Here is a 15,372-nt window from a genome sequence, read left to right as displayed (position 1 = left end):
TATATCTCTCTCTTCTAGAGATTATAAAACTTGAAAAGCAGTTAAGTATATTTCCAGCTATCAGAAAACAGGGATAAGAATAGTGATGATATATTGTATGTCTCTGTCCTTTTATCATTATTTTTGTTAATAATAGGCTATGAGGATCTTTAAACATTTGTTTCTAATTATAAACTTCAAAGTGTTAACATTATTTACCCTTGCCTGAATGGTATGTAAATAGAATAAATTTGGGGGGAATGTTCATATTTAATTATTTTGATGAAGTAGCTGTGTCTCTTTTGTAAATATTTTTTTTTTGTAATTGGAACTTCTGTACACTAGCATTTCTTCTTCCTATAGATTTTGGCTTTGGAGCTGATACTGGGAATGCATCCTCTGCTGATGTGGATTCAGGTTCTGGCCATTATCAGAGTGCTGAAGAGCAAGAAGTGGCTAGTCTAACCACACTTCACATCGATTCGGAAACAAGCAGTCTTAATCAACAAGCTTTTTGTACTGAAGTTGCAACGGTTACTGGTAAAGTTACTCAAGGGAGTGTATTCCTTAAATGCATTTTTTTTAAGCCACCAAAGAACCTTTCAGACTTGTATTTGATAGATTTTATGTATTACTTATTACTATTTAAGTATTATTTTTTTCACTCATCTTTATGTAACAATGGAGGGGAAAAAAACATTAATATAAGAGTTTCTTGACCTGGAGTCCACATGGATAAGCTTCAGGGAACTCTATGAACTCCTAATACCGTATGCAAAATTTTGTGTGTGTTTGCACCAGAGCATTTCCTGCAGCAATTTTTAAATAAATAACCAAAAAAAGTTGAGGTACTGCACTTTACCTTTTTCATTGATTCTCAGAGTTAGCCTAGATTTTTGTAGATTTCTTTGGTAAACTATTTATTATTGAAAACATAAAGCACACTGCCTAAAATAAGGTCTGTTTGTCAATATACTAATATTCTGTATTTATATAGTAAATTAATATAGTAAATTATGCTTTTCAGCAACTTACTATGTGTGGTCAAACCTGACAATAATATGACAAGTGGGGTCCAAGAAGTTGAGTCGTGAAAGGCAGGGTCACATTATTCCAAGAGCAGTACAGTGACCAGAGGGAGCCTGAGCAGCCTGTGGCCCGTACTTCAAGAGTTCCACTGTATTATCCAGATTCACTCTGGTTCCTACTGCAGTTTGACGCCCCTTTGATGGATGATGGATGAAATATCAATAGGGTGGTTTTTGCATCCTGTGGTTGGCTGGAACTTAAAAGACTGGAGCAGTGATGTCTGCATGTCTGAATTAGGCACATTTCTTCTGCCAAATCTAACTGATGAAATTTGGCCAGTGAAATACTCAACAGGCAGGAACCCATCCTATGTTTTCACATTCTTCTTTTCCACATCTTTTCTACCAGAGGATAAGTAAGAACTTTAGCCTGCCCATTGCAGACTGGGGCTGAGTGGAAAATAGGAGCCAGTTTGGTTGGATCCACAGTCTGATCGTTACAGAATTTAAGTTACTACTCAAGAATTCTTATTTTACAATAAACACCTTTTACTGTAGTTGTCCTTAAACATAAATTTAGATGAAAATTTGGATGAAAAGATACTCAACATTACTAGTAATCAGGAAATATAAATAATTCATGAGGTACCACTATACACATAATAAATCAGCTCAAGTTAAAAACACAATACCAGTGTTGAAGAGAGTGTGGAGCAACTGGAAATATCATACATTACATTATTATAATGGGAATGCAAAATGGTAGGGCCACTCTGCAAAAATACGGCAGTATCTTTTAAAATTAAACATACATTTACCATATGACCATTCCTAGGTATTTATTTCAGACATTTGTATGTGAAAGTTCATAACAGCATTATTCACAGTAGCTAAATTGAAAATAGTCCAAATATCCATTAACCAGTGAATGAATAATCAAATGGTAATGTATTCATCCATCCAGTATTCATTGAAATAGTACTCAGCAATAAAAAAGGAATTAAATGCTAATATATGCAGAACCATAGCTGACTCTCAAAAATATGCTTTTAAATGAAAGATGTCAAGGCTAGCAATGTTAGTCACATATAGCAATGGGCAAGTTTCTCTTCTCCTGAATTGCCTCATGCCTAAAGTAAGTGAAATAAAGTAGCAGTGGGTACCAGAGTTTCTGTAGCTGGACCAGGAATGGAAGTAGGCATTCTTGCTCTCACTGATGGCCCCTATTAATTGGTATGTCCAGTTCTCATTCCACACTAGTCCCATAGTAGACATGGAATGAGACTGCTAGATATGAAATCTTGTACAGTATTATGATTTTATTGACCTCTTTGGCCAGTTTATAACCTGATTTATCTTTTGATGTTTTCAATTTGTGTTTTATTGGGCTTTTAAACATTACATCTTAGGTAGAGGGTATTGAATACATTCTTTGTGGTAATTTTATGAAATTATATTTACAGGTTCAGAAAGTGCCTCTCCAGTCCATTCAGCTCTGGGATCCAGGTCACAGACACCTTCTCCTTCCACACTGAATATAGATCACATGGAACAGAAGGATCTACAGCTCGATGAGAAGCTCCACCACTCTGTTCTACAGACGCCAGATGACCTAGGCAATATTTGGAAATTAGATCTTTGCCATTTTTTCCTTTCAGGGCATTAGTGTCAGGAGATCTTAAATAAGGCATCTTAAATTTGATTATTTTATATATGTTATGTAAATATTATTATAAGTCTTTTGGACTTTTCTGTCTTTCGGAAATTAATTAGTGTAACATTTTTTTTCTTGCCCTTAAAGAAAGATATTTGCATTCTGATTTTTGTTATTTGATATTTTATTATAGTTGATTATAGTCCTGGTATTAGTGGTTACATTATTTTTGTATGTTATATTATCATTTACATTACCATTTCCTAAAGCAGGAAATACATAATTTGGCATCGTTATTCTTAATATTTTATCTGAAGAACCTGCTGAATCAAAGTAGGCAGTCCAAATGAAGTATTTTTATATTTAAGTAAATATTTAAAAGTGACTAGGAAACCTTAGAAACTGCAAGTTAATAAAAAGTTATTTTTGTTAAGTCCTACATCATGTAACAAGCATCAGGATAAAAAGTCATTTTGCAAATATGCCAGAAAATTTGGTCAAGGACACAGTTGATAAGATATTTATAGTGAATAATATAAAATACTAGTTTTCATTGGTAATGCAGCACATTTACTCTCTGACCAAAAGAAGAAATTTAAAACCATGTGACTTCTGCCCCCCCACCCCCCCTTTTAAGGTACTCATTCTCTTAATATGCAATTACCTTGCAATTACATAGCCCTAATTTTCTGGGTGTAGATTATTTCTGACCTTTTCTTTCCTCCCCTTGGCCTGCAGTTTTTTGTTTCTTTTGTTTTTATTTTCAGCTTTTTCCCCAACATTTGGAAAAAATTTGAAACTCATGGAAAAGTTGCACGACTAGTAAAATGAATACCCATAAATCCTTCAGATAAATTCACCAGTTGTTAATATTTTACCACTTTATCTTTCTCTCTACCTACACACACACACACACACACACACACACACACACACACGCATGAAAACAACCCCACCGTACCCACCCTTTTTTTTTTCTGAGCCATTTAAGAGTGAATTGCAAGTATCTGACCCTTTACACCTAAACACTTCAGCAAGTATGTCCTAAGAATAAGTATACATTTCCTGCATAACCATAATATAAGGGCCACATTCAGGATATTAAACATTGATACATCATTGCAATTTTAGTCTATAGTCAGTTATCCTCAGTTGTTCCAATAATATCCTTCATAGTTACCAATCAGTTATCACTATACTATGAAGGTTCTGTAGAATAGGGAGATGTTAACAGTGATGGTTAACCCTGTAGTGTTTTTTTTAAATTTTATTTTAGTGAATTTACACCAGAAACCTGTTTTTATTATTGTGAAAGACTGTCCAGTAACTTTTTAATAATATACTCAGTTATTGTACACTTTACATGCAGAGAAAAAAGTTAAACATTAAGAGTAAAGGATGTACATATACTCTGTATGACTTTGTAAATTATCAGTATACTGAGATATTATCAAGCAGGAAAAAGTCTTTACTGACTTTCTAATGATTTTGCCTTTTCCGTTATATACATTGCATAGAATGATGGCTTTTTTTTTTTTTTTTTTTTTTTTTTTTAAGCTGGAGGAGATCTATAATGATACCTACCTAAACCATCTATTTTACAGATGAGGAGCTGTAGCTTCAGGGAGGTTATTAAATAATTTGTACAATATCACATAATTAGTGACAGAAATGAGACTAAGACCCTAGGTTACCTATATGTCTTATATATAATCATGCCAATATTAATAAACAAAAGAAATGTAATTATGGAAATTTTAGATTATATTTAAATTATTTTTTTCATGCCTTTGTGATATCCCTTTTAATGCTAGGCCTGACTTAATTGTGAAATACAGAAATATATTTCTTCGGAAGGTTTAATTACAAAGAAATAAGCTTAGGAAGACTTCCTACAGGATCTGCTTTCAGCCTGAGATTTTCTGTTAATTTGATGATGGAACTTGAAGTAGCTATTAGGTAAAAGAGAGAGTATGTACTTTATAAATATGATCTTTATGTCAAACGTAAATTTCTCCATCTGGTTTCTCCATCTTTTATCGTTTTCTCCTTAGGTAAATCTAGGTAGATGCACTATTGCATAAGTAATTATTGTCAAAATAAGGAATTACGAACTAGCAAGGTTTTGACCTTACCAGGAAAAAATAACACTGATGCATCTTAACATTTCTTTTATTCACTTTTGTAGATATTTAAGATTATTAATTCGACTCATATGTGTTTTTGTGATCAATTCTCTAGAAAAATTACTGACACCAGTGAATTATTTTTTTCTATAGAAATCAGTGAATTTCCATCTGAATGCTGTAGTGTGATGGCAGGGGGCACCCTCACAGGATGGCATGCTGATGTTGCTACTGTAATGTGGCGAAGAATGCTAGGTATTTTGGGAGATGTCAACGCTATTATGGATCCTGAAATACATGCTCAAGTTTTTGATTACCTCTGTGAACTTTGGCAGAATCTAGCTAAGGTAAAAAAGAAAAAGATAAAAAGGGAGAAGGAAAGAAAAATAAAGTATTAAGAAGTACAGAAAAAGCCTTAGATAACATCCACCCCGGCACTACGAACTGATGCCTTAACCATGTTTAAATATATAGTTAGTGGTAGGAACTAGATCTCAAGTTTAAGGTAAAACAAATTGGGAAAGAGAATACTTTTCATAAAGGTTTGTTGCATTTTATTTGAAAATTACAGATTAGAGATAACCTTGGCATTTCAACTGATAACCTGACCTCCCCTTCTCCACCGGTTTTAATTCCTCCCCTGAGAATTCTTACACCTTGGCTTTTCAAGGTAAGCTTAATATATGAAATATTAATTAAAAAGTTTCATTTAGTAAATAAGTATGTGGTCAGTCTCAAACAGTAGAGAGAGAGAAGACTATTGTGTAGTCTTCTAGAGCACTTAGTTTTGTTTTTTGTTTGTTTTTGTGTTTTTTTGCCTTTGTTAAAATTTATTGAAGTATAGTTGATTTACAATGTTATGTTAATTTCTGCTCTACAGCAAGCAAAGCAATTCAGTTATACATATATATACACATACTTTTTCATGTTCTTTTCCGTTATGGTTTATCACAGGATATTGAATATAGTTCCCTGTAGAGCACTTAATTTTTAACTAGCCATTAGGGGTTATATAGAGAGGAGAGTGAGCCTAGCAAAATTATTATTTAGGTTGCATCATTTTTATTACTAAAACAAAAATGAATATAGTAAATTATGTTTTTATTGTATTTAAATGAAATGTAAACCTCAGTTTTGTGTTATAGAATATGCTATGTACTTCTAAAGAACTAATTCTTTTAAGTATTATTTGATATGTTTGGTGCATTTTCCTAAGTGAAACAGTGTATAGTTATTCACACCTACATTGTATCATTTTAATGATAAAAATAATTTCAGGAATCCTGATATTTAGTTCATTAAAGAAAATGGGTCAACATAGAAATAAATGAAAACAAATATATTGCTTGCTATATTCAATTGTTTCAGTATTTAACAAAAAGTATTTGATTTTGAGTATTAAAAACAACATCTTTCAATTGTAGGCAACCATGTTAACTGATAAATATAAACAAGGTAAATTACACGCCTATAAACTTATTTGTAATACAATGAAAAGAAGACAAGATGTTTCTCCAAATAGAGATTTCCTAACACACTTCTACAATATAATGCACTGTGGATTACTTCATATTGACCAGGTAAATATATGTACTTTCTAACAAGTCTCTTTATAAGTTTATCTTTGATTCTTTATTCTGTTTAACTCTTGACTTTCAAGGTGTAGAATTAAAAACATTCCCTTATATTGTAATTTATTTACAGATTTATTCCATTTATAACCTCATTTATTCTGAAGCATAGTTTCAAAACAAGCTGTTGTAGTTGGGAGATTGACTTGATTATTAAGTGCATCTTTCTTCTAATGTTATACGAACTGTTCACTTTTTGAAGAGATTAAAACATCCTTTGCTTACGCTGACAACATCTTCCTTTAATGTCCTAATATACTTATTCTTAGGTATTTTGTAATTGTTACTTGATAACTGGCACTTGGGACTTATGTATTTGCTCAGCTAGTCATGCAGCAGTCAGAGGTTTTTTCCTACTCTAAGAGTCAGCACATCACATTTTCTTATTTTTATAAATTGTATTACCATAGTGACAAGTATATTGATTTGCATCAATATAGTCGTTACATTAGATAGTCATAAATATGTCTCTAGAACATTACTTCACGGGTCTTGATCCTGGCCATAAAACTGAAAAGTATAGGAAGTTGCCGGTCAAAGTAATGTAAATGTTTGTAATCATGACGTGGTTAAATTTCACTTGCAGTTCATTTCAGGAGCATTAAATTAATATTAAAAGATGATAATAATGTATCTTTCTGAAAAGTGAAAAAATTTCTTGTGTTAATTTGAAATAATTATAGTGTTCTACCTTATAAACATGTCTCAAATAAAATGATATTCTTAATTACTGGATAAAGAGCTTTCATTTAAATTGGATTGAGTAATACAACCTGCTGTACTGCATCCTCATGGTAAATTCCAAAGGCAAAATGAATGAATAACCAAGTTGAGAATATTCCCTTAAAAATGCCTATGTCTGGATTTCTGAGGCTAGATGTCTATCATCAAAGGACTTCAATTTTTCTAAAAAGGAGAATTTCTCCAGTTGCCACATAACAGGTCACGCAACTTCAGACATCAGAGTTATCACATGGAAGCAAATAGGTGGCAGAAGGAACTACTCTGCAATTAAGTTTTACAACACATGGGCCTTATATTTTTAACCCTCCGAAGCAGAGACCCTTCTAACTGGCTCTCTAGGGTGAAAAAAAAAAATGCTGTATTGATGTCAGTTTAAAAAAAAAGTTTTCAGTTTACTTTCCTGTGACAAAATATAGTACTAAGCATGGATTATTTGGAAGAATTAAAATTAGTCTTTGCAGTTAGCCACCCAGTTATAGTTATTACCTGTTTTATTATTTCATACATTGTCTATTTTTAAGGATATTGATTAGCTGATACCCAAGATTACACTTGTGATATTTTTCTTCTCCTCTTTTCTTTATTCCTAAGGATATTGTCAATACAATCATCAAGCACTGCTCACCTCAATTTTTTTCACTTGGTTTGCCTGGTGCCACAATGCTTATTATGGATTTTATTGTAGCAGCTGGTAGAGTGGCTTCTTCAGCTTTTCTCAATGTAAGTTTTTATTTCCTGTCCTTCATAATATAACAAACTGTGGTTAACCAAGATTCGGCTAACAGAGCAACAAAGGAAGAGCCATTGTTGATAAAATATAACAAACTGATGTTCAGGAAGATATGTAATTTAATTAGAATTGATTGTCTCTCCCACTTAAAAAAAAAGTAAACAATTCTGAAGTGTAAGAAAGTACTAAAATTATTTGATAAATTGACCCAGGAGCTACAAAAATGGGTTAATTCTGATAAGCAAAACAATTTAAAATTGAGGAAATCTAAGGAAACAAACAGGGAGGGAAGAAAATTTTGAAAATGGGCAATGAGCTATAGCAAAAGAGAAGAAAGAAATATAGGTGAGGTAACCCAGAAATATGCTCTAGGAGTAAACTCTAGAACAGCATGAGAGGATTTTTCATACAGTTTGGAGCTGTGAGACAATGCCAGGTAACTTAGTGTAACTGGAACATGTTCAGATATAAGTGGCAGAAGTGAACTAAGGAGGAAGTCAGTAACTCTGTTTATAGTGCTCAAGAGGTTAGATTTCATCCTAAGGAAAGAATGAGTAGCCGTTGAAAGATTTTAAGCAGAGTGACATGATCACATTTGTATTTTAGAAAGATCACCCTGGAACAAAGTATAAATGAGAAATAACTGAATGTCTACTGGGAAAAACTAAAAGTATTTGGGAAAGAAAAATCAGTCATACTTGACTAGTGCTTTATAACTTGCAAAGCAGTTTAACATATGTTATTTCATTTATAAGCTGCAAAAGACCAACAGTGAATGAAAAGGAGTTCCTATTCTAGGAAGCTGCCTGTTAGACACCCATGAGATGTCAGAAGGGCCACTGTATGTACAAGTCAACCTCAAAGGAGATGTCTGGACCAAAAATGTAAAGCTGTGAGACATTAGCTTACAGATGCTATTGAAAGCCATGAAACTGGATACAGTTACCTAGAGGAAATGTGCAAATAAGAGAACAACCCATATTTATAGCTAGTTATTAACCCTGTTTCCCTAGTTCCTGGAGAGCAGTGATCATGTCTTACTTATCTTGGTATCTTCAGGGCCTGGCACAGCATCATGGTTATAGATATTTATTAATTGAATCTGTAAATATATTCAGCACTTAGTATGTTTTCAACATGGTGCTAAGCCCTTTTGTGGTTATTAAACTTTTGTTTCCCCTTGTGTACAAAGTGTTCCTTTGGGTGGAATATAGAAGGATATAGAATAAATGAGATACACGTTGTACTCAGGGAACATATAGTCTGCTGCTGGGAAGATAGAAAAATATATTAACAACTATAGAATGTAGGACAACAAAGAGGTACCAGTAGGAGGAGCTTAGCATAGTGGTTAAAAGCATGGGTTCATATCCCAGCTCTGCCACTTAATTAGCCGCGAGACCTTGTGCAAGTTACTTGATTTCTCTGTGTCTAAGTTTCTTCATCTATAAAATGGAGGTAACCTTCCTCATCTGGTTATTTTATGGGGATTTGAGTTAATATTTGTAACATGGTTGGAACATTATATGACACATTGTTCAATTTCAGTGTTTGTTAAACAAAATAAAATTATTTGGTAATTAAGACAGAGGAGAGATCTTTTTTTTTAAGGGATATCAGGAGGTTCCATGGAAAAGGTATTTGAATAGGTCCGTGAAATATTAGTATTATTTTTATGAGTGAAAATGGAGAAGGGGGAAGGTATTCCAGGCATAGGGAAACAGGCATGAGTAAGCTGTGTCCTAGGAATGACAAATAATTCATTTTGTTTACAAGCTAGTTAGTCTAACTAGAGAGTAGTGGACACAAACAACAGAAAGGTACTTTAGATCCCAGCTACCCAAAATGTGGTCTGCACACCGGAAGCATTTGGCATGCAGATTCTCAGACCTCATCCCAGACCTACTGAAACAGAATATACATTTTAACTATATCCCAAATAATTGGTATGGACAGTAAAGATTGAGAAGCACTGCTTTAGACTATATCTTGGAGGGTCTATTAATGCCAGGGATCAGATTATAATGCTATATTTTACATTAGATAAACAGTTGAATTTTTTTATTTTTTTATTTTATTTTTTTTAATTTTTTTTTTTTTTGCGGTATGCGGGCCTCTCACTGTTGTGGCCTCTCCCGTTGTGGAGCACAGGCTCCGGACGCGCAGGCTCAGCGGCCATGGCTCATGGGCCCAGTCGCTCTGCGGCATGTGGGATCTTCCCGGAACGGGGCACGAACCCGTGCCCCCTGCATCGGCAGGCGGACTCTCAACCACTGCGCCACCAGGGAAGCCCTGACTTTTTTAAAGTAGGGAGAGAGATGATTAAATCTGTGCTTTGCTAATGTTAAATAAGTGTATTAAACTGGGAATAGATTAAATGGAAGACAAACTAAAGATGGTAAACAAGTTACAAGGCTATTGTAGTATTATCAGAGTACACAGATTATCAATCTCTTGGATACTGGCAAAAGCTGATAGAACTCAGAGGAGCCTGATGCATAAACCAATGCCATTTTTTTATGCATTTACTCTGAAAACTGTAACTATTCAGTTGGCTGATTATTCCAGATGAGTAGTCGGCACATTTCCTACAGCCCTGATGTCCTTAGGCATCCATCTTATGTGAGTAAACCTTCCTCCTATCTAGAAGGATACTACTTATGTAACATCCTTGGGAAAATTTAAAAAACAGTTGTTTTCTGTTTTCTGTGGTTCTTATGAGGAACACCTATTGAGAAAGGCTGCATAGGAAGCCAAATCATTACAAGAATTAAACCTGACACATCTCCACTGTAAGGTTATGGGCAGTCTTTTCCTCTGGACGGTGTTGGAGATACGCAGTCTAAATCTTGCTCTTTGGAGTTTCATTTTAGATCACACACATATCATCTTCCTTTTGTTAATCCCCCCGCCCCTAGGCAGATTTCAAAGTAATTTGATTAGGTTTTGCCTTTCTTAATTCCAGTTCCATTCCAGTTCTGCCTCCCATTCTGCCCCACATACCTGAATGAATATTCCCAGTTTCTTTTATCCAACTTTAAAGAAAAATCCTTAGCTAATCTCTATCATTAAATATTGGGGGCTTTTTCAGTTTCATTTTTATAGTAAAATTGATTTTAAATCGGCATGGTGAGTGTGAGCTTACCCCGCCCCATTATGCTGCTGGCCTTGTATCTGTAAATCTAGATTATTTTTTTAATATGGAAATGAGTTGTTTTGTTGAAAATCATAATAGAATACTCCTCCATCACCTCTGTTATAACATTTATTAACAAGGAAATCCTTTGGAGATAGGTTCTTGTTTTATGTAAATAGAAGAAGTTTTATATTTCTGATAGATTGGCTTTAGCATTTTTGTTAGGTGTTATTAAACATATAAATCAATTTGTAGGTATTTTAGTAAACAAAGCAATTTATCAGTAGGTGGATGCTGATGTTAGGTGGGCATCAAGAAGGCAGAAGAAAAAAGAAATGTTCACTGCTGATACTTCAGAAATGGCTTAATACAGCTAAGGAAAAAAGATGAAAAGTTACCTTCATCTGCAGTCCAAGCATAATTTCGAATTTTGTTTTTAGTTAGTAGTATAGGTAGTGTTTTTATCATGTGCATAATATCATAAAACACATCTAGACTAATGCCTGTGTCTTGAAGATATAGTGACCATTTTCATCCTTAGTTACTTTATTCATCCTTAGATAGTAACGGATATAATCTAGAGATCATATAATGGATGTAATCTAGAGATTACGATGTGTGAGTTGCCTTTAGAATGAAAGTATTTATATTTTTCCTCAAAATTAGGGTAATTTTATGCTGTTAGCTAAAACTGTATTCCTGTCTACATACTCATTAGCTGTACCCACATTTCTGCTTATTAGCTGCTCTTAAAGAAAGCTCTGCTATTTGTTCATTGCATTTATTGAGAATAACAGTAGTTTATGGGGAAAGTATAGATGAAAACCTAATCTTTTTGTGTTCCGCTTTCCTTTTTGAATTTTGTCTTGTACTCTGACTTCCCTGTGTAATCTGGTTAGGTAGTAAAGTAATTTTTCTGATAATTAAAGATATTTAAAATCTGATACATAGGCACCAAGAGTGGAAGCACAGGTTCTTCTTGGATCTTTGGTTTGCTTTCCCAACTTATATTGTGAACTGCCTGCTCTCCATCCCAACATTCCTGATATTGCTGTGTCTCAATTTACAGATGTTAAGGTAAGAAATTAGGTGCTAATTTTTAGCGTTTAAATGACTTTATAATCATAACAGTATATTCAGTAAAATTTGTGTTCTTCATTTTCCTCTCGAAATCCACACAATTGTTAAAGAACTTTAGCCAGCTGTACCCCTCAGACACAAAGGCTGGAATGTCCATTAGGAGCATAACGGGTTTTTTTTTATAACTATTACTTTGGAAACATTTTCTCATTATTGAACCCACTCACATGTCATTATCTTAGGATTCATTCATTCACTCACTGAACATTTATTGAAATCCCATGAGCCATATACTATGCTGCTAATGTAAGGCTTCTAAGATTGAGATGGCACTCGACCTGCATATTTGACTGTCTCCTTCTCCCAGTTTTCCAAGGTGATGAATCAAACAATGTAATGGAATATTCTGTTCTGCTATAGGAAACTGTGGAATTGGGGTGGAGATCCCATGTACCTGAAGCATTAACAGGCTTGAGTAAGAGATGGTGCAAAATTGAACTGTCTATACAATTGCTTACCCAGATAGTAAATCTTTAAAAAAAAAAAAAAAAAGATAGTGTCTAATTAGGAATAGACATACCCTAATTGTTGTTTACAAGCCTTTTTAAAAATTTCAAGTAAAAAAAATTGGTGAAAAGTTGTTTTGTGCCTCTGTAGAGGTCAGCCTCTGTTTGAAGGGGAAGGTGTGACATGATCAGCATCCTTAGTCCTCTGGACTCAGTAATTCTTAGACCAAGGTAGAGGGGAGTGGTGTGATCAGGTTTCCTAGTTAGGATAAAGGCACTTAGTGCTCTGGACCCAGCAATGTGCCTGATAGTGAATAATTCCATCACTAAGTCAAGACCTGTCTCTTAACTGAATGCCCATGTATTATAAATTCCCGCAGGTTTAACAGTCCTAAGAAGTTGTGCTTGTTATAGTAATTGCCAGATGGTCTCTGATTGACCTGAATTGGCCCTAGAATTAGAACGGACGAGAGAGGGGCATTCTGTCTTCTCAGAAGTCATGCTGATGATTTTTTTTAAACTTGTGCTTCCTCTGAAAGAAATGTTTTAAAAAATCAAATTTTTGTCAGTAGTTTTGCATATACTTTCCATACCACCTGTATTTCTCTGTGCAACATTTAATCACACTTGTAATTATTTTTCAGTGTCTGATTTATACCTTAGACAAATAAGTACCACAAGGTCTTAGTTACTGCTATATCCTCAGAGCTTAACACGTTGCTTGGCATGTAGAATATACTCCGAAAACATTTGTTAAACAAGTGAACTTCACTTAAACATAAAATTGTAGGGGCCAATGCAAATTTATAATGATATTTAATTAAAACTATACAAATTGACCTTTGGTCTTCAGGGATGTAATGGCTTTGGTTTCTTCTATTTTCAGAAGATCCTGAAGGTCAAAGATAGGTAAGAGTTTCAATTTGCTTAGGCCGTTTTGAGTTTGTCTGGGCTTAGCCTAGCCTACTATATGTGATTTGTATGATCAGAGTGGCCTTGTCCTTTGCTGGCCATTGTATAGGCAGTAATGGCTGAAGTGATTTTAAAGAAAACCAAAATAACACTATTACATAGAAAGCTCTTGGGCTTAAACAATAGGTAGTTTCCAAGTACCTATTAATTGCTAGCCATTGGGCTAGGTGCTAAATTCACAAAGATAAGTAGAAGGTTACTCCTCTAAGGAGCTTACAATCTGTATAGCTGATAAATCCTTAATGAGTGAATAATTGAATGATTTTTAAAAACCATATTAACTGTTAACTAGCACTTACCCCAAAACTCACACATAAGAGGAGGAAGCTTTCTTTTAAATGATAATTCTCAAAGTCGTGAAAAGTTTTGTTCATACCTTTGAGCTATTAAATCTGCTTTAATTATCTTTATAGTGAGCATTTTATCACTCTTCTAATCAGGAAAAAAGTTTTTGAACATATACATTTGGTGGTAAATTTCAAAAATCATTTTCTGCTATAACAAAATACTACAGACTGGGTAGCTTATAAGTGACAGAAATTTATTTCTCACAGTTCTGGAGGCTAAGTCCAAAATCAAGGCTCTAGCATAATCACATTCTGGTGAAGGCCCTCTTCCTGGTTCATAGCCGGTGCTTCTTGCTGTGTCCTCACAGAGTAGAAGGTGCTTAGGGAACTCTGTGGGAGTCTCTTATTTATAAGAGCATTAATCCCATTCATAAAGGCCCCACTCTCATGGCCTAAGTACGTCCTAACACCATCATCTTCAGGGGTTAGGATTGCAACGTACGAATTTGGGGGGAGGGCACAAACATTCAGACCATACCATTGTTTTATTTATTTAGCTAATTTTATGAATAACATTGGAATATACTAAAAGTATGTACATGAGAACGAAAAATGTCTGTTTTATTTTGCTATTGTATCCCTAACGCCTGACACAGTGCCTGGGTCCGTGGTGGCTGTTTAATAAATATTTGTTAAATAAATGAATGAAAAATCTTAGTCATTGCTACTATTTCTCCTTCATTTTAGGAACTTATAATCAAAACTGTATTAAGCTCGGCAAGAGATGAGCCCTCTGGTCCTGCACGGTAAGTCAGATATTCTTAAGACTTGACATAGCTATTCTGTGTTTGTAGTTTTATTTTAGAAGTTAACTGAATTATTTAGCAGTCCAGATTGTTTCAGATACACAAAAGCTATTCTGAATCACAAATTTAAATTATTTGGATGATTAAATACTTTTTTCATTATTTAAGTATGAACCTTCCCTTCAGTAAAAAAATAAAATCCTAGTCACCTTCTTGAGTATCTTCACCTTCTATGTCCAAAATGATTTCTTTTAATTTTATTTAAGTAGATTTTGCTTTCCCTTCAAATTGTATTTGTCACCATCTCTTACGTAGTACCTTGAAATATGGTACTAGTTACCCAATGAATGTTTGTTAAATTGAATTAAAATAATTTTATTGTAGAAAGTAATATATCTAAGAAAATAGTATATATTTATATTTATAAATATTTGATCAGGATATTTAAAAAATAGAATGTAAATAATAAGATTGTAGAATGTTTTTGTTTTTAAATGTCTCATTAAGAAGTGAAAACTAAGGAGAAAAACAAATACCGTATGCTAACACATATATATGGAATTTAAGGAAAAAAAAAAAGTCATGAAGAGCCTAGGGGTAGGACGGGAATAAAACACAGACCTACTAGAGCATGGACTTGAGGATATGGGGAGGGGGAAGGGTAAGCTGTGATGAAGTGAGAGAGTGGCATGG

General features: G+C 34.0%; 1 protein-coding gene across 7 annotated transcripts in view; it reads left to right on the top strand.

The window, feature by feature from the left end:
- RALGAPA1 (Ral GTPase activating protein catalytic subunit alpha 1) overlaps positions 1-15,372 on the top strand; it is a 222,367-nt gene that overhangs the window by 111,909 nt on the left and 95,086 nt on the right. For all 7 annotated transcript variants that reach the window (XR_003681899.2, XR_003681898.2, XM_007113236.4 and 4 more), the window contains 8 exons: positions 343-519; positions 2,471-2,623; positions 4,941-5,134; positions 5,359-5,457; positions 6,212-6,367; positions 7,754-7,882; positions 11,980-12,105; positions 14,621-14,679. Coding sequence is in view for 5 of the 7 variants with exons in the window: in XM_007113236.4 (XP_007113298.1) it covers positions 343-519; positions 2,471-2,623; positions 4,941-5,134; positions 5,359-5,457; positions 6,212-6,367; positions 7,754-7,882; positions 11,980-12,105; positions 14,621-14,679 (1,093 nt within the window). In the remaining 2 variants the exon portion in view is untranslated. The remainder of the gene's footprint in view (positions 1-342; positions 520-2,470; positions 2,624-4,940; positions 5,135-5,358; positions 5,458-6,211; positions 6,368-7,753; positions 7,883-11,979; positions 12,106-14,620; positions 14,680-15,372) is intronic.

Source organism: Physeter macrocephalus, chromosome 11 (genome assembly GCF_002837175.3).
Source record: "Physeter macrocephalus isolate SW-GA chromosome 11, ASM283717v5, whole genome shotgun sequence".
NCBI classification, from domain to species: domain Eukaryota; kingdom Metazoa; phylum Chordata; class Mammalia; order Artiodactyla; family Physeteridae; genus Physeter; species Physeter macrocephalus.
The sequence above is the reverse complement of the archived record's forward strand: the minus strand, read 5'-3'. Positions and strand labels throughout refer to the sequence as shown.